Below are 25,203 nucleotides of genomic sequence, written 5' to 3' on the forward strand. Positions count from 1 at the left end.
GGGTCAGGAGACCTCTTTAGGAAATGGTGATGAACAGAGCAACCTGAAGCAGTGTAAAGGAGTTCTTTGGGTTGAAACGGTGCACCCGCTCCAAGCTGCTGCCAGAGTTGCATTAAGTTCTGAGCTGAGAGGGCTGGGTCCTGGAGAGTGGACATACTTGACCTGGGCTGAGGTTTGAGCTGGTTCACGTACACTGTACATCCACAGGAAAGGGAAATTTTCAATGACAGTCATCACTTCACATCCAAAAATAGTCTCCCATTTTCCAGGAGGCTTGGCAAAGTATGTAAATGCAAACAAAAAGTAAGGATGCCATGGGCCGAGCGAATAGAATGCTTCTCACAGCACACCCACTGGCAGCTATGGGACGATTTCCATGTTATTAGCTTTATCTGTGTGTGTCTGTGTGTGTGTGTGCGTGTGCGAGAACTCTGCTATTTACCTTTGAAAACAGTTGTTTACAAAAGTATCCTCCACTGTTTCTTTGCCTCATGGAAACAAGTGCAAAGGAAAGCAAAGATTTGGGGAAAGCATCAGGCTTGGGGAAAAGAAAAAAAGAAGGATTAGATTGTAGGAGTTATTAAAACTATTTGGGGAAACCAAAAGGCCTGATAAAGTGAACTTGGGTTAATCAAAACAGGGAAGTACTTGAGGGCTAACAGGGTACGTCAAAGAGACAGGTGGTTATAGTGGTTTCCACTGGTCAAACTTGGAACCATTTGAGCAACAAAAATTATGATGGTTAAAAAAAAAAGTCCAGAATACTCATAGGATATAAATGGACATTGATTATTAATGGCCCAAATCAATATGACAAGTCCTCCTTATCCTTTAGTAAATGCCTCCTGCATTGCTCACTTGTGTTGACAGCATCATTATGACTATGTCAATTATCAGTGATTTACTTCTTCAAAACAAGTCCATGGAACCATGGGAGAATTTTTAATTATTGATTTATCCAACTCAGTTTTCTCAAAAATATCAATATTTTGTATTGTTTATAATTTCTGCAAATACATTTCTGCTTAAAAACTAGAATTACGATGGTAATGGAGTATGTAATAATGAATTTTAAAATCCTTAATAATTTAAAAAACCTGAATTTCATAGTGAAACAAACAACAGAAAAAATGAAGGTGTGGTAAGAATGGCAGTTAATAAATGTAGGAGCCATGATAGAGAATCATCATTTATAACTGCTGACGTAATCAGATTCAGGGAAGCATTGTGTGACTGTTGGAAATAGAAAGTTCAGATGGCTTCAGAGTATCATCCTTCGGATTACTTCAGTCAGTTCAGTTCAGTTCAGTCAATCAGTCGTATCCAACTCTGCGACCCCATGAATCGCAGCACGCCTGGCCTCCCTGTCCATCACCAACTCCCGGAGTTCACTCAGACTCACGTCCATCGAGTCAGTGATGCCATCCAGCCATCTCATCCTCTGTCGTCCCCTTCTCCTGCCCCCAATCCCTCCCAACATCAGGGTCTTTTCCAATGAGTCAACTCTTCGCATGAGGTGGCCAAAGTACTGGAGTTTCAGCTTTAGCATCATTCATTCCAAAGAAATCCCAGGACTGATCTCCTTTAACATGGACTGGTTGGATGTCCTTGCAGTCCAAGAGATTCTCAAGAGTCTTCTCCAACACCACAGTTCAAAAGCATCAATTCTTCGGCACTCAGCTTTTTTCACAGTCCAACTCTCACACCCATACATGACCACAGGAAAAACAACAGCCTTGACTAGATGGACCTTTGTTGGCAAAGTAACATCTCTGCTTTTGAATATGCTATCTAGGTTGGTCATAACTTTCCTTCCAAGGAGTAAGCGTCTTTTAATTTCATGGCTGCAGTCACCATCTGCAGTGATTTTGGAGCCCAAAAAAACAAAGTCTGACACTGTTTCCACTGTTTCCCCATCTATTTCCCATGAAGTGATGGGACCAGATGCCATGATCTTAGTTTTCTGAATGTTGAGCCTTAAGTCAACTTTTTCACTCTCCACTTTCACTTGCATCAAGAGGCTTTTTAGTTCTTCACTTTCTGCATAAGGGTGGTGTCATCTGCATTTCTGAGGTTATTGATATTTCTCCCGGCAATCTTGATTTCAGCTTGTGCTTCTTCCAGCCCAGCGTCTCTCATGATGTACTCTGCATGTAAGTTAAATAAGCAGGGTGACAATATACAGCCTTGACGTACTCCTTTTCCTATTTGGAACCAGTCTGTTGTTCCATGTCCAGTTCTGTTGCTTCCTGACCTGCATATAGGTTTCTTAAGAGGCAGGTCAGGTGGTCTAGTATTCCCATCTCTTTCAGAATTTTCTACAGTTTATTGTGATCCACACAGTCAAAGGCTTTGGTATAGTCAATAAAGCAGAAATAGATGTTTTTCTGGAACTCTGCCAGTGGATGTTGGCAATTTGATCTCTGGTTCCTCTGCCTTTTCTAAAACCAGCTTGAACATCTGGAAGTTCACAGTTCACGTATTGCTGAAGCCTGGCTTGGAGAATTTTAAGCATTACTTTACTAGTGTGTGAGATGAGTGCAATTGTGTGGTAGTTTGAGCATTCTTTGCATTGCCTTTCTTTGGGATTGGAATGAAAACTGCCCTTTTCCAGTCCTGTGGCCACTGCTGAGTTTTCCAAATTTGCTGTCATATTGAGTGCAGCACGTTCACAGCATCATCTTTCAGGATTTGAAATAGCTCCACTGGAATTCCATCACCTTCACTAGCTTTGTTCGTAGTGATGCTTTCTAAGGCCCACTTGACTTCACATTCCAGGATGTCTGGCTCTAGGTCAGTGATCACACCATCGTGATTATCTGGGTCAGGAAGCTCTTTTTTGTACAGTTCTTCTGTGTATTCTTGCCACCTCTTCTTGGTATCTTCTGCTTCTGTTAGGTCCATACCATTTCTGTCCTTTATCGAGTTCATCTTTGCATGAAATATTCCCTTGGTATCTCTAATTTTCTTGAAGAGATCTCTAGTCTTTCCCATTCTGTTGTTTTCCTCTATTTCTTTGCATTGATCGCTGAGGAAGGCTTTCTTATCCCTTCTTGCTATTCTTTGGAACTCTGCATTCAGATGCTTATATCTTTCCTTTTGTCCTTTGCTTTTCGCTTCTCTTCTTTTCACAGGTATTTGTAAGGCCTCCGCAGACAGCCATTTTGCTTTTTTGCATTTCTTTTCCATGCGGATGGTCTTGATCCCTGTCTTCTGTATAATGTCATGAACCTCCATCCATACTTCATCAGGCACTCTATCAGATCTAGTCCCTTAAATCTATTTCTCACTTCCACTGTATAATCATAAGGGATTTGATTTAGGTCATACCTGAATGGTCTAATGGTTTTCCCCACTTTCTTCAATTTCATTCTGAATTTGGCAATAAGGAGTTCATGATCTGAGCCACAGTCAGCTCCTGGTCTTGTTTTTGTTGACTATATAGAGCTTCTCCATCTTTGGCTGCAAAGAATATAATCAATCTGATTTTGGTGTTGACCATCTGGTGATGTCCATGTGTAGAGTCTTCTCTTGTGTAGTTGGAAGAGGGTGTTTGCTATGACCAGTGCGTTCTCTTGGCAAAATTCTTTTAGTCTTTGCCCTGCTTCATTCCGTACTCCAAGGCCAAATTTGCCTGTTACTCCAGGTGTTTCTTGACTTCCTACTTTTGCATTCCAGTCCCCTATAATGAAAAGGATATCTTTTTTGGGTGTTAGTTATAAAAGGTCTTGTAGGTCTTCATAGAGCCGTTCAACTTCAGCTTCTTCAGCGTTATTGGTTGGGGCATAGGCTTGGATTACCGTGATATTGAATGGTTTGCCTTGGAAACAAAGAGATCATTCTGTCGTTTTTGAGATTGCATCCAAGTACTGCATTTCGAACTCTTTTGTTGACCATGATGGCATACAGGGGGATCTTAATTCCCCAACCAAAGACAGAACCCCCGCCCTCTGCAGTGGAAGCACCAGAGTCCTATTAATCACTGGACCGCTAGGAAATTTCCCTCAGTTGTTCTTAGGAGATGCGTAAGTGAAGTCGCTCCGTCGTGTCCAACTCTTTGCGACTCCATGGACTGTAGCCTACCAGGCTCTTCCGTCCATGAAATTTTCCAGGCAAGAGTACTGGAGTGGGGTGCCATTTCCTTCTCCAGGGTATCTTTCCGACCCAGGGATGAAACCTGGGTCTCACGCATTGCAGGCAGACGCTTTACCATCTGAGCCACCAGGGAATCAGTGTGCGGGACCGTGTATATGGAGAGAGTGGGAGAAAGGCCAAGTATTAGCAATTAATAAGCGGAGGATGGCTACGTGAATGCTCATTGTACTATTCTTTAAACTTTCCTGTTGCTATAAGCCTTTTTTTTTTAATGGCGGGGGAGTGGGATTGTTGATTGGATAACACCTTTGGGAGAAGGCCAAGGGTAAATGCATACAGAGTGAGTGAAAGTCACTCAGTCCTGTCAGACTCTTTGCCACCCCATGGACTGTAGCCTGCCAGGCTCCTCTGTCCATGGGATTCTCCAGACAAGAATATGGAGAGGGCAGCCATGCCCTCCTCCAGGGGATCTTCCTGACCCAGGGATCGAACCTAGGTCTCCCGCACTGCAGGCAGATTCTTTACCGTCTGAGCGCCCAAGGAAGCCCAATGCATCCAAAAAGCGGGTGAAAACAGCCACTTCAGGAAAAAACCGGAAGAGACCTCTCAAACGCCCCACTTCCCGGGCCGTTTCCCTATTGGCGGTTCCAGTCACGTGGCAGAGTGGCCCCGCCCCTGCCCCAGAAGCCCGTGCGTGCGCGCGCGTCGCCCGCAGTCTCGCAAGTTCTTCCGGGAGCGGGCACTGGTGGTGGAGGCCATGGAGGCTGAGCTTCCCCCGGTGGAAGAGCGACGGCGGCTGCGGGAGGAGCTCAGCGAGTTCGTGGAGAGCTGCCGCCGGACACTGGAGGAGGTGACGGCGTCGCTGGGCTGGAGCCTGGACCGGCTGGAGCCCGGGGAGGAGGCGGCGGCGGCCGAGGTGAGAGGACCGCGGGGCCGTGGGCGGCGGGCAGGGCGCGGCGTCTGCAGGGCCAAGGTGGGGCGCGCGGGACTCGGGGGCTGCAGCCTCCCAGGCGCTCTCACCGCTCCTGGGGAAGCCGCGGAATCGCGGCGGGCCTGCAGTGAGATAAGCGGTCAGGCCTGAGGTGCTGCTTGGCGGCTTGCCGTGTCCTCCGCGCGTGGATTCCTCCTTGACACCAGATTCGGGGTCGGGAGAACTGGGGAGTTGATTGGAAACAGTAGAAACAGTGACAGACTTTATTTTGGGGAGCTCCAGAATCACTGCAGACGGTGACTGCAGCCATGAAATTAAAAGACGCTTGCTCCTTGGAAGAAAAGCTATGACCAACCTGGACAGCATGTTAAAAAGCAGACACGTTACTGTGCCAACAAAGGTCCTTCTAGTCAAAGCTGTGGTTTTTCCAGTAGTCATCTATGGATGTGAGGGTTGGACCATAAAGAAAGCTGAGTGCCGAAGAATTGATGCTTTTGAACTGTGGTGAAGTGAACTTGGAGAAGACTCTTGAGAGTCCCTTGGACTCCAAGGAGATCCAACAAGTCCATCCTAAAGGAAATCAGTCCTAAAAATTCATTGGAAGGACTGGTGTTGAAGCTGAAGCTCCAATACTTTGGTCTCCTGATGCTAAGAACTAACTCATTTGAAAAGACCCTGATGCTGGGAAAGATTGAAGGCAGGAGGAGAAGGGGACGACAGAGGATGAGATGGTTAGATGGCATCACCGACTCAGTGTACATGAGTTTGAGTAAACTGTGGGAGGGTGATGGACAGGAAGGCCTGGTGTGCTGCAGTCCGTGGGGTGGCAAAGAGTTGGACACAACTGAGTGACTGGACTGAATGAACCAGGTTCCGTGTCTGGAGAAGTGGGGAGCTGCGGGTCGCCTTCCTCTGCCACAAGATAGTGCACTTCTGACAGGGGTGGCAGCGTTCTAGGACTGTTAAAGGATTCGGTACCAGCAGCTCTCCTGGTCGTTAGGATTGCTTTGGGAAGAGACGTAGGCAAGTGTGTTAGGGTCAGCAATCGTGATCTTTAAAAATATGTATATTATTTACTTTGGCTTTGGCGGGCCTTAGTTGGAGGCACACAAGCTCTTAGTTGCAGCGTGTGGGATCTAGTTCCCAAGCCAGGGATCGAACCCGGGCCCCCTGAATTGGGAGCACAGAGTCTTAGCCACGGGGAGGACCAGAGAAAATTGGGAGCACAGAGTCCTAGCCATGGGGACTACCAGGGAAGTCCCCAGTTGTTGTTTTCTTTAATGAGATGAAAGGAAGTGCTCATGTGGCATCATACTTCATGAGGCCTTCATGAGGCCTACTGTGCTTTACAGGTTTATGATTTTTTAAAAAACCCTTTCATTGTTTGGAGGTATAATTGAAGCTGTGAATTCCGTTGAGCGGAGCCTCCCAGGCCTTTCCACATCACTGTGCTCCCAGCAATGTAGTAAATTTAGATTTCTTTTATTAACAGTTAAATAGCTCTTTGTTTATGTCACTTACTGTACATTACCTCCTTTAATACTCACAATGACCCTATGAGGTAGGTCCCCTCAGCCACCTTTTACAGATGAGAAAACGAACCGAGAGAGGTGAGCATTTGTCCCAGGACTCGTTGCTGTTAAGTGGTAGTCAGGATGGGAACCCAGGCATTCTACCCCTGAGAGTCTGTGTGCCTCATTGCTTCGTTGCCTCTCTAAAACTCCACTCTAAAATTCCGAAATTCTTGGGAGTTCTGCAGTGGTCCGGGGGTTAAGGCTGCCTTCCCGTGCAGGGGCGTGGGTTCAATCTCTGGTGAGGGAACTAAGGTTTCACATGATGTGGGGTGTGGCCAAGAATTAAAAAATAAAATGAAATTCTGATAATCAGTTGTGGGTGTGCATCTCATGTTTGCAAAACCAACACCTGATATTCAGGAGAGTGACTGGCATAAACATCCTGGTAAGCGGCATTGCTAATTCCTAGACCAGGTACAGTACAGAAAGGCGGTGAATCTTCACTTCTCTGCTGGAGTGCTTTCATCCTGTAACTGAGTGAACAGCAGTCAAGTTTTTGCCCTCCAATGACTGGTGGTGGTGAGGGGGAATACAGAGAGTAGCCGCTGTGTGTTACAATGTGAAAAAGTCTGTGAAGGGTGAGTCAGGATGGCTGTAGGGCATGCGGGTTATTGTAGGCTGTGGGGTGGACAGCCACAGCTTCCTTTGTAAGGTGAATTCTAAACTGACAAAGGAGCTAAATTAGGTAGGTGCTGCACAGAGAAAGCTCAACAGCATGGGTAGAAATCCAGATATAAGGCTATGCACAGAACAGGAAACCTTTGGAAGTTAAGCATAGCTAAGAGCTTGGGGTGTGGGGGAAGAGGGGAATGGTGGCAGGTAGGGGCCAGAGCTTAAAGCTCCTTGTACAGCTGTGTTAAAGAATCTATACGTGTGTGTGTGTGTGTGTGTGTATATATATATATATTTTTTTTTTTTTTCTTAATGAGAACAGTAGGGGGAGACATGAAAGTACTTGAAGCCTAAGTGTTAGTTGCTCAGGCAACTAAATTTTAATTTAATAAAATTATAACTGCTTATGTTTATTGAATGTGTGCTATTTACCAGGCCCTGTCTGAATTGCTTTAGGTGTATGAATTCAGGTATAATTTATTTAATCTTCACAGTAGCTCTGTGTGAGTAGTCCTGCTATTAGACCCATTTTACAGATGAAGAAACTGAGAGAAAGGAAGGCTCCTGACCTTGACTACGTTCGTATGGTCATTAAGTGGCAGGCCTCGGACGCACCCTAGCTGCGGTGTGGAGAATGGAGGCAGAGGGAGCGGTTGGCAGGGGCTCTTGTCACCTTGGATGGAGAGGACGGTGTCCTGCAGGTGGGGCAGGGGCAGGGGTTATATGTAAGGACCTCCGAGTTCCTCAGGGGGAGATGGTCGGTGAGGTTGTCCAGGCAGTGAGCGTACATACAGCTTTCAGGAGGTGGGCTTTGAAGGGTTGGAGGGGGACAGAGGCTGTAAGGGGTAAAGAGAACCAGGGAGGTTGTTTTTTTAACGTGTACGTACACTCACACGGGAAGTGGGGTGGAGAGGCTTACAGAAGAGGATGCAAAACATTTACTGGGATAGTTATTTCTTGAAAAATGATGTACCTTTTTCTTTGCTTCTGTTTGATCTTTATAGGATGAAGTTGTGATATGCCCGTACGATTCCAATCACCACATGCCTAGATCGTCTTTAGCAAAGCACATGGTGTCTTGTAGATTGAGGAAACTGGGCTACACCAAAGAGGAAGAGGTACCGTATATTTATTATGTATATGTTGTGTGGTTCATGTGTTAGTAAATCCTCACAGTGTGGAAGGTGTAGTGTGAGGTTTTCAGAGAAAATAATAGTCATTATGAGGTTCAGTGGGATTTGCCTCGTTTTGCAAATGATTGCAAGAAATGCTTAAATGATACTAAACCTATTGTTGGTTTATGTCAAATATTAAAGTAGTCATCTGATACTGGAGGACATTAAGATTTGTTTATTTTTTTTTTACCATTTAGGATAAAATGTATAATTCTGACTTTTTCTATGAGAATGCGAACGTACCTTCAATTACTTTGAGTAAGTATTAATATGATTTTTAAATATCTTAGTGAAGCTATATGTGTATAGGTATTTATATTTCATTTTTGAATTATCAGAAGAGTGGGCTTTGTAAGTTTCCTGATGATTGATTAAGAAGGGTATCGCCTATAGTGACACTGGTTGACTCGATCTGAGATTTAGAGGCCAGGTTTATACTGCGCGCCAGGAATCCTCCAGAGCGCCCTGCAGGAGGGCACGCGCCTGCCTTCTTGGTTATAATGCGCACCAGAAATCCTCCAGAGCGCCCTGCAGGAGGGCACGTGCCTGCCTTCTTGGTTATAATGCGCACCAGAAATCCTCCAGAGCGCCCTGCAGGAGGGCACGCGCCTGCCTTCTTGGTTATAATGCGCGCCAGGAATCCTCCAGAGCGCCCTGCAGGAGGGCACGTGCCTGCCTTCTTGGTTATAATGCGCACCAGGAATCCTCCAGAGCGCCCTGCAGGAGGGCACGTGCCTGCCTTCTTGGTTATAATGCACACCAGGAATCCTCCAGAGCGCCCTGCAGGAGGGCACATGCCTTCCTTCTTGGTTATAATGCACACCAGGAATCCTCCAGAGCGCTCTGCAGTAGGGCACATGCCTGCCTTCTTGGTTATAATGCGCACCAGGAATCCTCCAGAGCGCCCTGCAGGAGGGCACATGCCTTCCTTCTTGGTTATAATGCACACCAGAAATCCTCCAGAGTGCCCTACAGTAGGGCACATGCCTTCCTTCTTGGTTATAACAAAACCTGGCCACACATATACGTTGAAGATAGAGCCGAGGATGGAAATGTGTTCTGAGTGTTCACCGATTACACAGAGATTAAAATCTTGGGCTCTGGAATCAGAACGCCTCATTTAACTAATTCTGTCACTAATAGTTGTGTGGCTTTCAGTAAGGTAATTAACCGATTTTTTGCCTAGATTTCTTTGTAAAATAGGAATGATGCTAATAACACCTGTAAGGAGGATTAAATATCACATATGTGATATGGTTAGAATACTGCCTGACACTTAGCTGGGATTCACGAAATGTTAGATATTACACTGGTTGCTAAAATTTGCGGCCGCAACTGCTGCGTGCTTGATTATATTAATAGTGTTTTCTGAACTGCTCGAAGTCTGGTTACTTATTGGATTCTGGTGGATCAGAAAGAATTCTGCATTCAGATTACCTCAGCAGCAAGGTGGGTTTTAAGATTCTGGAACGTTTCTCAGTGTGCCCAGAGAGCTTGGATTATTGGAACCTAGTTAATAATTCCATTGTGGACACTGATGATTCATATTGTGTTTATGGATTTTTTTTTGACAGGTAAGGACTCACAATTCCAGATAATTAAACAAGCGAGAGCTGCAGTTGGAAATGATGGTGATTATTATAATCAAAGTAAGTGGCATCATAGTTTGAGCTAATTAGTTAGACTGTTTTTCTTCCATAGCGCATATCACTAATTTTCAAGAGAAATCTTATGAAAACAGTTATATGGAATAGGTTAAGCTTTCCATCTGACATTAGACTAAGTACTTGGTGTCAAATAAATGCCCCTGAGTAGACTGTCTCACCCTGAGATTTCTGCTCTCATGACCACTGTTATTGTTGTTACTATTTAGTTGCTCAGTCATGTCTGATTCTTTGAGACTGCGTGGATTCTGGCCTGCCAGGCTCCTTTGTCCATGAGATTTCCCAGGCAAGAATCCTGGAGTGGGTTGCCATTTGCTTCTCCAGGGGATCTTCCCGACCCAGGTATTGAACCCCCATCTTCTGCATTGCAGGCAGGTTTTTTCCACCGAGCCACCTGGGAAACCCCTCTCGAGAATTAGCCCGATGTTACATGTAAGGATGTTGAAGTGCAACATGAGAGGAAAGGCTCAGGCTGAGGAAGACCCAGCCCCGTCCCTGCTGCTCGTAGTGAAGCACGGACAGTGTTAGACGTACAATTTCAGAGGGTTGTGGGTACCTGGTGCCCAGCTTTGGAAGCTGGGGTAAGAGATGCTACCTGGGACTTCACTTTAGCAGAGACAAGCTTAGAATTTTAAGTTTCAGCTTTTAGGAAATTGGAAGAACTTCATCCTTCAAAACCATAGAAGTAAATGGGTAAATGGAATTAATAGATTTCTGACTCTAGGTAGAACATCCAGCCAAACCCTGACTGGCTCCTTTGATAAAGGTTCTCAGTTGTCTTTGAGCTTTCTGAAGGTACCTTTCTCTGAGTACCTAACCTTTTTCTCCCTTGTTTATGTTTAAGGTCATGACCCTGTTGTTGTAAGTCAGTATCTGGGCTCAATTTCTCCCTCGATCGCATTGTGGGTTTGGAAGGAGGAAGTCTGTTAGTCTCAGTGTATTGGTAGCAGCCAAAAGCATGTTTCCTGTGTTTGCTGTTTTGAAGGATCCATGTAGTTCCAGGTGTTTTCTTTGAGAGGGATGTTTGACTCTCATCTTACTCAAAGAGATACTGAGCTGTGGTCAGTTAAGCCTTTTTTGGCCATTATTCAGTTAAGACCCAGTTAAAAAGTAGAGGATTTTGTTTGTGTGTTTTGGGAGAAGTTACTAGTTTTAACTTGATTTGATCTTAGCTAGTGAGATTTACTGAATTTATTTTATCTACTCCAGCATCTGTTTTTTTCAGATAAGGAAATAAACCCTGTCCAGCAGAGGTGATGAAAGAAATTTTGGGGTGCTTGTTCTAAAGTTCCTCAGTACTTTTCTATTTTAGAAGAGATTCTTTTTGTTTGTTTTTTTCCAAAGCTCTCTTGTGTATTTCATTTCTCTTTGACATCATAGTTGTGATAGGTTAGACAAGTATTTTCTCTTCCATATTAGGTGAAAAAATAGAGGAACACAGAAGTGAGTTAACACTTTTGTGCTTTAATATAAGCTGGATTGAAAACCTAGCTCTGAATTTTGTGGATTTGAACGTTGAATTTGGTTCTTTACAAAAGCAAACAGTTACTTTAAATGAATAGTTCTTTCAGTAGATAAAAGGAACTTTGATTTTGGATTTTTGTACTGTCTTAATATTTAATTGTTAAGGACAACTTGTTATATCATCTGTAATCCTCTTTTTAAAACTTTTTTTCATCTTATGTACAGCTCTGCAATTTCTCAATAGAGATGATTTTTTGTGGCCCACTTATGTCTTACACATTTAAAACTTTTTACCCCAGGACAAAAATCTCTTTAATATCTCATTGATGTCTACTTTGAAGGAATGACTAACATGAGCAGCTTTACATTTTCCATATAATTAATATTTTGTTGGTTATGTACTAAATTTTAAGTTTCTTATATTTTCATTTCATTGGTCATATCAGGCCCAAACTCAAGGTATAGAATTCTCAACCTGTTAATCTTTGTCAAAGCTTGAACAGGCATTAGATCTACCTATTTACTTTAAGATGTAGTTATGTTGGAATAAACAGTCACTTTATATTTGATGATCTTTTTCCTTCAATATTAAAAATTCAAGTCGCCTTACTTGAATTTCACGACATCTTTGTGGCCGGTGGCCATGATTTGAACATGAGTTACCGGGCTAAAGCATCCTAAAGAGATGGAGATGACGGTTCTAACCCTGATCTTTTTCTCCCACTTGTGAGACTTCAGTGGATCATTTTATCTGTAAGGGCCTCATTTCTGCGTCTCATGTTAGGAAATTGACTTGGTATGAATTCTTCACAAGATTCTGAATCCATATCTTTGACACAAGTTAATATTTAATATTGTTAAATATATTATTATGTAATGTTAACATTATTGATATTTAATATTGTATTTCACATGTGTGAGATGGCATGTGATGGCCACAAGGACTAACAGAGAGGAATGAGAGTTCCAGTTACTGAGAAAGTAGAGTGGAGTTTCAGTCTGGGGTGATGGCGGAGTTCTGGCGGTGGGCAGAACTGACGGCGCGAGGAGGGAGGGTGTGCTGACTGCCGCCGAGCTCTCCCCCAAACATGGGTCAGATGGCAGATTCCACGCTGTGTCTATTTTACGGCAATTTTGAAAAACTATTCTTAAAAAGTACATAGAGGGTCACAGTTAGCATCACGACAGCTCATTCAGATAGATCTCCAAATCTTACAGAAACTTCATCTGCGCTTTTTACGTTTTGTGGAAATGTGAGCTTCTTTAAGTGTGTTTATCCATTTTTTTCTTTTGTCAGAAATATCTATGTTCTGAATGATTTGAATGCCATTTGTTGTTTAACTTTTCCTGTACTTTTTCTTTTTCAGTAATTGGGGTGAGTATAAAGAGGAATTAGGAACCTGAATGTACTCCTTATTTAAAGATATGCAGTATCCTTTTTGCAAATGATATCCTTTTAAAAGTATCATTCAAATTTCTAAACTTTATCTTAATCACTGTCAAAACATTATAGTGTTGACTTGGGATTTTAGTTGAATTTCAAAGAATTTAAGTATCAGTCTTGACCAGACAGAAATTTTAAGATGAATAAGGAAAACTCCAAAATATTTTAAGGAGGAAGTTACACTTCTTTGTTTACAAAGAACAGGCAAAGGTTTGTGTGGAACGTGTTTTAAAATACATCAGTGTTCTTTTCATCTTTGTATTTTTCTTCCAAAATATGTAGCCTATAATCATATAAATTAGGTTTATCAAAGATAACTCACTTTTGAATTACTAAATGAAGTGTTCAAAGTCTGGCTGCATAAAGGGGCTTTTCCTAGTGTTTGCCAGAATTAGAGTAAGAGGGATTGACAGTGGGGAACCCTTCCTCCCCACTAATTCAGAAGCTCTTACTAGTACAGATTGTTACCCATCGCTGTTACTTCAAGCCCCCGATTCAGTGTAGCTCTCCTGGTAACTTACAGCCTGTGAAGTCGCCTCTCTTCTTGCGCTGTTACCCTTAGTTCATGGTGGGCTCGCATGTGAATTCTTGCTTTGCCACTTTGTAAGTATCTGAGAAGAGCTACTGGTTATATATTACCTGTGAACCTGAGTGATGACTTTAGGATAACCTGGCAGACATTAAAAGGATTCCTTTAGTAGCGGTGTTCTTTGTTTGCATTCATGGATAATGAAATCTAGAAAGAATCTTTTTAAATTGCTTTATTTACAGTTACAGTAATTTTTTATTTCTTTGAGAAAATTTGAATCTCAAAACTTTTCTTCAATGTTTAATACATCGTATCAAGGTATTGTATTTACTTTTTTTCATTAATGAGCAGATTATAGAAAGTTCTATGATTTTGGGGGGATGGGGCACTTGCTGTTGATAACTTGCTTTAGTTTGGTGAAGCCAACCTGCTGCTGCTTCTGAAAATTAAAAGAAGTTTTAGTCTCAGTCTGTCTTTCTCTGATCTGAGGAAGTTTGGGATTTCTGCCCCTTGGTCCGTAGCTCTAAGTCATTGCCCAAATGGAATATATTTTGACTGAAATATATTGCTTGGTGTCTCATAAATATGTTTTTAACACATTTTTCATATATTTTATTTTCAAGGGGGCTGTAATGTGTATTTCCTATTAAAATCATTTTCCTTCACCTTTTGTGCGGAAAAGCGTATATAGAGAAAATTCATATCTACTTTTACAGTATGGGGAGCCTTTTAAAAGTTTTTTTTTTTTTTTTCCAATGGGCAAATTGTCTTATGGTTATTACTGTCTGCCTTCATGGGATCTGTCTTAACACTGTCGGGGAGAATAGCCAACATCCACGTCCGTCCTTTCTGTGGATGCAGCATTTGGGATAGAGTCAGTGTCGACCATTATCACACAGGTGGCTGTTCTGTATGTTTAGGGACTGCTATGAAAACAAATGGCTTGTGTTAATTAAACGTCACATTGTTACTGTGCATGTTTAAAGATGAGTATTGTAGGTCGTAAATCCACAGAGCTTCATGTATTATTTATCCTTGTGATCTTATTTTTACTCTAGGGGTGTATTCTTCATTGCCTGTTGAAGTTCCTCTGAATCACAAACGGTTTGTTTGTGATCTCACTCAAGCCGATCGTCTTGCTCTCTACGATTTTGTAGTCGAGGAAACAAAGAAAAAACGCTCAGATTCTCAAATTATCGAAAATGACAGCGATCTCTTTGTAGACTTGGCTGCCAAAGTCAATCAAGGTTTGAGATGAATATCTTAGTTTTCTATTTCTTAATGGTCATTTCGTCCTTTAAGTGTTATTAAGATGATTTGTCAGGCCATTTTGAGTTGGAATAGGATGGTTTTGTATCATCTGATATTAACATATGTTAAGGTGTTTACTTAGTACTTGAAATTTTGTTCTCTGATTGTTACACTAAGCATACCTTCCTTCCGTAACATACGTTACTTAGAACTGGGCTGTTACTTTAATCTCTGTACTTAAAACACTCTTTATGTTCAACTAATGGCTAGAGAAAAGGAATGATATAAAATAGTCCATTTATACAACAGAAAATTTTTGAAGTACTACATTAAAATGTAAAATATCAGATGATTATGGTGTTCATTCCCTCTAATTCATAAGAATTTACAGTTTCTGATGATGTAATAATAATTTTATTGTGTTCTTTTATTAGATAATAGTCGAAAAAGTCCAAAATCTTACCTTGAAATCCTGGCAGAAGTGAGAGATTACAAAAGAAGACGCCAGTCCTATAGAGCTAAGAACGTTCACATAACCAAGAAGTCATACACCGAGGTAAGTTCTGCATGATTGTGTAGAGCCTTGTTGAATGCAGAGGTTTCCCTTACGCAGTTATCGCCTGTCCCGTGGTTTCCACAGTTGCCGAGAGGTTTTCTGAGAGGACGAGGCTCCAATGTGGCCACGTCTGATTTGTATTTGCTCCATCACATTCAGACCCAGCCTTCACCAGGCAAAGGCTCTCCAGGGTACAAAGACCTTACGTAAAGAGGTTGTACAGTCTTAAAAAAAAATACTGCTTTTGACAAAGTGATACTGCATCATGATGAGAACATAGATTTTGGCTGTAGACAGACCCAGGCTTGAGTTTTGATTCTGCAATTTATCACTGTCTGTTTGACCTGGGCAAATGATTTGAGCTTTTTAAGATTGAGATTTTTTCATTTTATACTAATACAGACTTGGTAGGGTTATCGTGAGATGTGATGGAAATAATGCTTATGGACAAAGGAATTTTTAATAAATAGCTTTTTTTGGCAGAAACTTAGTCTTTTTATGTACTCTACTAAACATTTGGGCTTAAGAAGTGTTTTGGTATAAATTATTTGTAACTTACAGTATTATGTATATAATAAAATTTAAGTGCATTGCTGCTGCTACTGCTAAGTCGCTTCAGTTGTGTCCGACTCTGTGCAACTCCATAGATGGCAGCCCACCAGGCTCCCCCATCCCCGGGATTCTCCAGGCAAGAACACTGGAGTGGGTTGCCATTTCCTTCTCCAGTGCATGAAAGTGAAAAGTGAAAGTGAAGTTGCTCAGTTGTATCCAACTCTTCGCGACCCCATGGACTGCAGCCTACCAGGCTCCTCCGTCCATGGGATTTTCCAGGCGAGAGTACTGGAGTGGGGTGCCATTGCCTTCTCCGTTAAGTGCATTAATCCGTGATTTAATTGCTAAGTTGTGTCCCTGACTCTCTGACCCCATGACCTGTGCCCCACCAGGCTCCTCTGTCCATGGGGTTTCTCAGGCAAGGGTACTGGATTCCTCCTCCAGGGTATCTTCCCGACCCAAGGAGTGAACCCCATCTCCTGCACTGGCAGGTGGATTCTTTATCACTGAGCCACCAGGGAAGCCTGTTATCTGCATATAATCTCTATTTATTTTACACCCACTCACTCCGTCTCTCCTTCTGCCCCAGCAGTCGGTGGTCTGGGAGCAGATCCCGGATGTCTTTCATCTGTAAAAACGTCCATGTTTCCCACCCTTTTAGTGGTTTATCGTATCTCAGTGATCTCCAGCATACAGATGAGTTGTGCTACTGCAGACAGGACACAGGACTCGATTGTGTGTGTCCTTCTCCCAGATCACCCAGGGTGACTCATGCCCCCTTCCTGCGTGTGCACTCTGTCTTTCTGCGCGTGATTTCTAAACTCTTCAGGCTGAGTTAACACGTGTCATGATCGTGCGCCCCTGAATCCTCAGTGTGTCGCCTGTTTGTGTTTCCTAGACTGCACACCTCCAATAGTCCACCGAATCGTAGCTCTCAGGAAATGTTTAACTGATCGCAAGCAGTACCGTCTGCTCGTTTCTCGAGCAGCTTTCTTACCTGGCAGTTGGTTCCTCCCCGCCCGCAGGTGATCCGGGACGTGATCAACGTGCACATGGAGGAGCTGAGCAGCCACTGGCAGGAGGAGCAGGAGAAGGAGGCGGATGGGGCGGACAAGTATGTCGTCGTGTCTCGGTGGAAGCGGTCCTCGGTCGAGTCTGTTGCCTGTCACTGTCCAGCTGGGTCTGAGCACCTCCAAGACCAGTCACAGCACACTGTGATTCATCCGGAGGCTTCCTCCTCTTCCTCTTTCCACAGTCGTAAAACATACCATGCAGAGCTATGTTTATTTACCTGTCCTCTTACTGGAGTGCAAGATTATGCATATTTACTTGGTCTCTGCTATAGAATGTTGGGCTCGAGGCTGGTCTGTCGTGGAGACCAGTGGTTGAAACTAGCTGACGACTGTTCTTTCTGTCTCAGGAGTGAAGAAAGACGATCGGCCTCAGTGGACTCGAGGCATTCCGGGGGGAGCCATCTGGACGGCGAGTGTTCACGGCATAGGCGGGACCGAAGTCGGAGCCCACACAGGCGGAAAAGAAATAAGGACAAGGACAGAGGCTGGGACTCCCGGAGAAGGAAGGAGAGGTAAGCCCGGCGGGGCGTCGTTCGTGGCCGAGCTGTTTGCTTCTGACACGTGGACAGTCCTTCCGTCACAGGCCGTGTCGAGAAGATGGAGTGTGAGCACCGCGAGGTCGGGGAGCAAACAGCCTGTGAGGGTCTTTCACGTGCGTCCCGTTGCAGGGCGGCTGTCCACAGCTCTGCGGGCGTGGTTCGGTCCGCCTGCTCGGACCTGGTTTCCCTTTGTCATGAACTGCTTCTCAGCAAGACACAGGAAAGGAATGTCTGGACAGAAGGGTGGCCGTGTTGCAGAGGTGTTTGCCTGGGTTTTCCTTCCGTCCCTCAGTATCTGCCCCTCCCTTCCTGTTTTCCTGTCATCGTTCTTGCCTTCTCTTGCTAATCCCTCAGATAAAGGGCGTTACTAAGTCAGAGGAAGGCCCAGGCTTTATGGCACTCAGCTCGGCCCTTGTTGGGATTCCTGATAGAGGTTTGATCAGTGGGGAGATAGAAAGTGATACTGAGATAATGCAGATTGGCGGAGGCCTGTTCGTGTGTCCCAGCCATTTAGTGGGCCTCTGCCTGGACCTTAGCTTGGCCAGGTCTGCCCCTGGACTCATCTGTTTTCCGCTCTGCTCGCCTGCCCCCGCACGCCTGTCCTGGTTGGCGATGACCGGCATCCATCCTCCTAAGCCAGAACTCGAGAGCTTGCTAGCCGCTGCCTCACTTCTCGCCGTCTGGGCTGGCTGTCGTCGGTCCTGCATGACGGGGCCCTCTCGCGCTCCCTGCCCCTCCGCCCTGAGCGCTGTCCTCTGGGAGTTTTCCTGGTTGTTCTGTCTCTGCTGGTGCTGTATGGACCTGTCCCTCCCCAGCTGCTGGAGTGAGCCTTCACCTCTCAGAGCCCTCCAGCAGCCGAATGCTTGTGGTTTACAGCAGCTCTCGAGGCCTCCGGGAGCAGGTCACTCGGCCCTCCACTCTGTGCTTTGCCCACACCCCGTGATTCCATAGCGTCTGCCCTAGCCAGCCCGGGCCACGCACTGTTCCTCGTCCCCGCCGTGCCTCATCCGTGCCTTTCCATACGCTGTTCTGCTGCCTCTTTGTTCTTTTAAACTCCTCCTCAGCCTTTAAGATGCAGCTTCGTCATTTCCGCGAAGCCTTTTTTTTCCCATCTTGTTGCCACTCTGCCCAGCACCTGCGTTTCATTGACCTTAAGTTATTTTTCTCTGTACTGGACCGAGCCCGTTGCAGGCAGGTCCATGCCTTGTTCAGTGTCATTTGCACAGTGCTTGTCTAAAAGTAAGATCTTAAGTGGTGTCTCTTCAGGATCAGTGGTGATCAGGAATCAGGCTTATTGGTTTAATAATTCTGCTCATCTTGTTATCATTCAATTTGTAGGTTTAAAGCTAGCTATGAGTTCAAAATGTGAAGTAGTTTCTTGGTAGTCCCTTTTGATTCATTTACTGAAGGATAACCTCTGGTTATTGCGTACACATCAACTCTTGATTAAAGAAAATTGTGCTCTCTTTTTCTGGTTTCTTAGTTCTTCCTCCTCTTAAGTAATTTTTGACTTCCAATCAGTCCCTGTTGACTAATACACGTTCAGATCAGATCAGGTCAGTCGCTCAGTCCTGTCCAACTCTTCGCGACCCCATGAATCGCAGCACGCCAGGCCTCCCTGTCCATCACAAACTCCCAGAGTTCACTGAGACTCAAGTCCATCGAGTCAGTGATGCCATCCAGCCATCTCATCCTCTGTCGTCCCCTTCTCCTCCTGCCCCCAATCCCTCCCAGCTTCAGAGTCTTTTCCAATGAGTCAACTCTTCGCATGAGGTGGCCAAAGTACTGGAGTTTCAGCTTTAGCCCCAGGGCTGATCTCCTTCAGAATGGACTGGTTGGATCTCCTTGCAGTCCAAGGGACTCTCAAGAGTCTTCTCCAACACCACAGTTCAAAAGCATCAGTTCTTTGGCCCTCATCCTTCTTCACAGTCCAACTCTCACATTCATACATGACCACAGGAAAAACCATAGCCTTGACTAGACGAACCTTTGTTGGCAAAGTAATGTCTCTGCCTTTGAATATGCTATCTAGGTTCGTCATAACTTTCCTTCCAAGGAGTAAGCATCTTTTAATTTCATGGCTGCAGTCACCATCTGTAGTGATGTTGGAGCCCAGAAAAATAAAGTCTGACACTGTTTCCACTGTTTCCCCATCTATTTCCCATGAAGTGATGGGACCAGATGCCATAATCTTAGTTTTCTGAATGTTGAGCCTTAAGTCAGCTTTTTCACTTTCCACTTTCACTTTCATCAAGAGGCTTTTGAGTTCCTCTTCACTTTCTGCCATAAGGGTGGTGTCATCTGCATATCTGAGGTTATTGATATTTCTCCCGGCAATCTTGATTCCAGTTTGTGTTTCTTCCAGTCCAGCGTTTCTCATGATGTACTCTGCATAGAAGTTAAATAAACAGGGTGACAATATACAGCCTTGACGTACTCCTTTTCCTATTTGGAACCAGTCTGTTGTTCCATGTCCAGTTCTAACTGTTGCTTCCTGACCTGCATACAAATTTCTCAAGAGGCAGATCAGGTGGTCTGGTATTCCCATCTCTTTCAGAGTTTTCCACAGTTTATTGTGATCCACACAGTCAAAGGCTTTGGCATAGTCAATAAAGCAGAAATAGATGTTTTTTTGGAACTCTCTTGCTTTTTCCATGATCCAGCGGGTGTTGGCAATTTGATCTCTGGTTCCTCTGCCTTTTCTAAAACCAGCTTGAACATCAGGAAGTTCACGGTTCACGTATTGCTGAAGCCTGGCTTAGAGAATTTTGAGCATTACTTTACTAGCGTGTGAGATGAGTGCAATTGTGCGGTAGTTTGAGCATTCTTTGGCATTGGCTTTTTTGGGATTGGAATGAAAACTGCCCTTTTCCAGTCCTGTGGCCACTGCTGAGTTTTCCAAATTTGCTGTCATATTGAGTGCAGCACGTTCACAGCATCATGTTTCAGGATTTGGAATAGCTCCACTGGAATTCCATCACCTCCACTAGCTTTGTTCGTAGTGATGCTTTCTAAGGCCCACTTGACTTCACATTCCAGGATATCTGGCTCTAGGTCAGTGATCACACCATCGTGATTATCTGGGTCGTGAAAATCTTTTTTGTACAGTTCTTCTGTGTATTCTTGCCACCTCTTCTTAATATCTTCTGCTTCTGTTAGGTCCATACCATTTCTGTCCTTTATTGAGCTCATCTTTGCATGAAATATTCCTTTGGTATCTCTGATTTTCTTGAAGAGATCCCTAGTTTTTCCCATTCTGTTGTTTTCCTCTATTTCTTTGCATTGATCGCTGAAGAAGGCTTTCTTATCTCCTCTTGCTATTCTTTGGAACTCTGCATTCAGATGTTTATATCTTTCCTTTTCTCCTTTGCTTTTCGCTTCTCTTCTTTTCACAGCTATTTGTAAGGCCAATGGTCTCAAAACCTAAACATGGATGATTTCCTTTAGTGAGGATAAGTTGAGTGTCAGCAGGAAGTACTCTTTGAGACCCACCCTGAGGTGGGATGACCTGCAGGGAGCTGAGCTGGAAGCCGGGATGCGGAGCTCAGAGCTCTGAGTTCCTCCTGTGACTCCAGAGTCCTGTTTGATGTGAACTCTAAGGTCATCCACCTTGTACATATACTTTAAAGCACAGCTTTAAAAAAATCCATTTCCTGTATCCTCATCTCAGTTTTGTCCTTTATTTTTAGTGATGCTTTTTTTTCTTTACTCTTTAAAAAAAAAAACAAAAACTGTTCTGTTTTAAATGCATGTTTTAACTTGTTCTGGTTTATATCTGATGTAAATACATTGCTGTGAACTATTATTTTAAAGCTTTGGTCATTTTTTTTCACCCCTTTCGTTTCAGGGATGGGGAAAGACATCACAGTCACAAAAGAAGAAAGCAAAAAATGTAAAGCGGAGTGTCTGTGCACACGGTAGTTAGGCCTGGGCCCCGGTGACCAGCACGCTGGTGTCTGGCGTCATTGCTTTCAGTAGGAGCATGTGCTTGTCGGCCGTTCAGTGCTCATATCGTTATTTTTCAATAAACACCTCTCACACCATGAGTACATGATGATGCTCTAGGGCTTTGTTTTCCTAGTTGATCGCCTTTTGTTGCTGATTGTGTTTCATTGTCTTTTTTTTTTTGTATAATTTATGTATCAAAATATTCTTTAAAGTGCATATTTAAGTTGTATAACTAATAAATAAATGCATTCTTATTGTAAAAAATTAAAGCTTACAGATAAGGCTAAACAACCCCTGGAGCACCACCTGTGGCCCCCTCGGGGGTAACCACTGGTGAACTGTAACAGAGAAGAGAAGCCAAATACGCGTCAGAAGAGGAAGGGCAGACTCATGTGATGGAGCAGCGTACCAGACTGGAAGGAATGAACTGTGTTATCATGACTAGATCTAAGAGACATGATGCTAAATGAAGAAAAGCAAGTTTCAGAAACACATCCAAGTTCCATCTGTGTAAAGAACAGCAGTGCACGTTTTCTGTGACTTCTCATATGTATATTAGTCACTCATTTGTGTCTGACTCTTTTGTGACCCTGTGGTTTGAAGCCCATCAGACTCCTCTGTCCATGGGGATTCTCCAGGCAAAAATACTGGAGTGGGTTGCCGTTCCCTTCTCCAGGGGAACTTCTCGGCCAAGGGATTGAACCCGGATCTCCTGCATTGGCGAGCAGATATTTTTACCATCTGGCCACCCTATATGTATGTAAATATATTTTTAAAGGTTCAGAAGAACTTCCAAACTCGACAGTGGTTACTTGGGGGAGGAGGTATAGATGGGAGAAAGGATGGGAGCCAGGATTGGAAGGTGGTCAGAGGGAAGTTTAGCTTTATCCATAATTAATTTTAATTGTTCATGTTAATTTTTTAATAATGTAGTATTTGTGTTTCACTTGTTAATTAAAAATAACACTGTCCTTTTTTTTTGGTAAATCAGCTTTATTAAGGAACTGTTTACATACAATGAAATTCATTCACTTTAAGTGTACATTTCATTAAGTTTTGATAGACTTACACCCCGCCTCCATGTAACCTTCGTCTCAATCAAAATAGAGAACGTTTCTGTCTCCCTCAGGTTCCCTTAGAGCCCCTTTCCCAGTTTCTCCACCAGCAGCCCTAGACAGACTCGGCTCTGGTTTTTGTTGCTGTTGATGAGAAACGTCCTTCCCAGGATCCATGTAAACGGAACGCTCCTGCACACTTCTGGCCGCCTCTGTACAGGTCGGTCTGAGCTGTGTCACACGGCTGAAGCGACTTAGCAGCAGCAGCAGCCTGTCCTCCTCGTATTGTGCTCTATGCTGGATCTTTCAGGTGAAAGTTTGGCCTGAAATGTTAAACCTCGTACGTGAAGAGCAGGGTCTTGAATCCGGGGAACCCAAGTTAAAGATTCCCCAGTGAATTCCACATAGAAATAAAACCTTGATCAGTTGAGTCTGTAACGGACACCGCCAGGAAAGTCGACTGTATCTAGATCTGATTGGCTGCTGGGCTCCGGGTGTGGAAGCAGCACTGATTTATAAGGACAGAATCACCTTACCAGTATGAAGCCCTGTTAGTGCCATCGTATGTAATTTCTAAGTGCAAAATTCACATTTAAAAGTCTTCAAAGACTTTGGAGTTGACATAATTGTGAGCTGTATGAAATTTCTGCTTTTGTAGGTCAGATCCATTTGATCAAGTTTCATGTAATATAACAGTTTATAATGTTTGTTATGATTTCAGTGACTTTACTAACTGGAAGACAGTTTACTGAAGAGTAAAACTGAAAGATGTACTTGGGCTTTTAGTGTGAGAGACATGGGAAAGGAGTGGGGGGGTTGGGACGGGAAAAATAGGATGGTGTGTGTGTTTTAATGGATTGCTAGATTCACTTGTGTGCAAGAAACTGCCAAGTTTTTGTTCAGGTGACTGTTCATGAGGTGTATCAGTGTATCGTCTACTCGTCTTTGGTTTTAGTATCAAGATAATGATGGCTGGGAAACTTCTTTCTCTCTCATCTGGGATTGTGAAAAATTGGTATCATTCCTTCTTCGGTGTTCAGTAGAATTTATAAGTGAAGCCATTTGGAACTAGAGTTTTCTTTGTGGGAAAGTTTTATCTATGAATTTAACAAAATGAATTTATTTCAAGTATCTATTTCTTCTTGAATAAACTTAAATAGAAAAAAATTGAATCAAGGCCAAATGAAGCCGAAGAAAGATAACACGAGCATAAATTAATGAAATAGAAAACTGAAAAGCAATACAGAAATAAAAGCTGGTTTTTCAGAAAGATGAATAAACTTGATAAGCCTCTAGGCTGAAGGATCTAGCCAGGAGGGGGTGGGGGGAAGACAAGTTACTGATACCAAGAAGGAATGTGGAGATGTTGCTATAGATTCTACAGACTTAAAATGATGGAAATATGAACAATGTACCAGTAAATTCAACAATTTAGGTGAAATGGGTAAATTCTTTGAAATGCACACTCCCTGCAGTTGGAAGCATAGTGTCTTAACCACTGGACAACCAGGGAGAAAATGAAAAAATTTAATAAAACGTGTAAGACCTGCATGCTGAAAATGATGCATCTTGCTGAGCGAAATTAAAGACTCAAATGAAGACACTGAAGCCGAGGGTAGTCATCCGATCCGTTAAACCGTAGCTAGCTTAATAGTGCCATGGGCTCAGTCGTGTCTGACTCTGCAGCCCATGGTCTATAATCCTTCCAGGCCCTTATGTCTGTGAAATTCTCCAGGCAAGAATACTGGAGTGGATTGCCATTTCCTACTCCAAAGGATCTTCCTGGCCCAGGGATTGAACCCAAATCTGTATTGACAGGCGGATTCTTTACCACTGGGCCACCTGGGAAGCTCAGCTTGCTTAATAATGAACTGCCTCACCAATCAAGCTGGCTTTATTTATTTATTTTTTTACAAAACCCTGCCTGTCCTCCAGGCCTCAGCACTGGGCTTTCAGGAACGTGGCATCAGCTGTATTCAGTTCAAGCCCCAGCTGGTTAGGACTGGCTGGAACCCTCAAGACCCTCCAGCTAGAGCTGAGTTGGAAACCCTGCCTTCAGAGCATGCAGACACTAGTTTTCTGAGGGAAGTCCGATGGTGAAGCCTGTAGCTTGGTGCCTGCACTAAACCAGGTTACCTTGCCGTTTCCTTCTCTGTCAGCTCTTCCACGCTCCCCATGCCTCAGCTTTATCCAGTAAGTATCCCAAGCCTCTGGCCTTGGGGAGGCGGATTTGAATTGTTCTCCCGGCTCCTCATGAATAAACAACCCCCTTCACTGCACACCTCAGCGTCTGGCTGGCTGCGTGTCAGACAAACAAGTCTGGTTTGGTAACAGCACCGTACTCACAGACTGTTTTAAGTTACCAGTTCTCTCTAGATTGAACAACAGTTTGAATGCAATTTCAGCACATTTCCAGAGGCTTTTTTTTAGAAGCTTGTTGAGGAAATTGTTCAGTCACTAAGTTGCATCTGACTCTTTGTGACCCCCTGGACTGCAGCACACCAGGCTTCCCTGCCCTTCACCATCTCCTGGAGTTTGCTCAAACTCATGTGCATTGAGTCGGTGATGCACTCAAACCATCTCGTCCTCTGTCGTTCCCTTCTCTTGCCCTCAGACTTTCCCAGCGTCAGTCTTTTCAAATGAGTTGGTTCTTCATGTCAGGCAGCCAAAATATTGGAGCTTCAGCTTCAGTCCTTCCAGTACATGTTCAGGGTTGATTTCCTTTGGGACTGCTTTGATCT

General features: G+C 43.8%; 1 protein-coding gene across 1 annotated transcript; it reads left to right on the top strand.

The window, feature by feature from the left end:
• The first annotated feature begins 4,766 nt into the window (after positions 1-4,766).
• Positions 4,767-22,378, top strand: SNRNP48 (small nuclear ribonucleoprotein U11/U12 subunit 48). The gene is made up of 9 exons (XM_055570538.1): positions 4,767-5,011; positions 8,217-8,330; positions 8,585-8,645; positions 9,962-10,036; positions 14,547-14,735; positions 15,174-15,295; positions 16,873-16,961; positions 17,268-17,432; positions 21,307-22,378. Exons 1-9 carry the CDS (start codon positions 4,853-4,855, stop codon positions 21,353-21,355), a joined length of 1,023 nt encoding a protein of 340 aa, XP_055426513.1. The 5' UTR covers positions 4,767-4,852; the 3' UTR covers positions 21,356-22,378.
• Positions 22,379-25,203: the final 2,825 nt, after the last annotated feature.

Source organism: Bubalus kerabau, chromosome 3 (assembly GCF_029407905.1).
Source record: "Bubalus kerabau isolate K-KA32 ecotype Philippines breed swamp buffalo chromosome 3, PCC_UOA_SB_1v2, whole genome shotgun sequence".
Taxonomy (NCBI): Eukaryota; Metazoa; Chordata; class Mammalia; order Artiodactyla; family Bovidae; genus Bubalus; species Bubalus kerabau.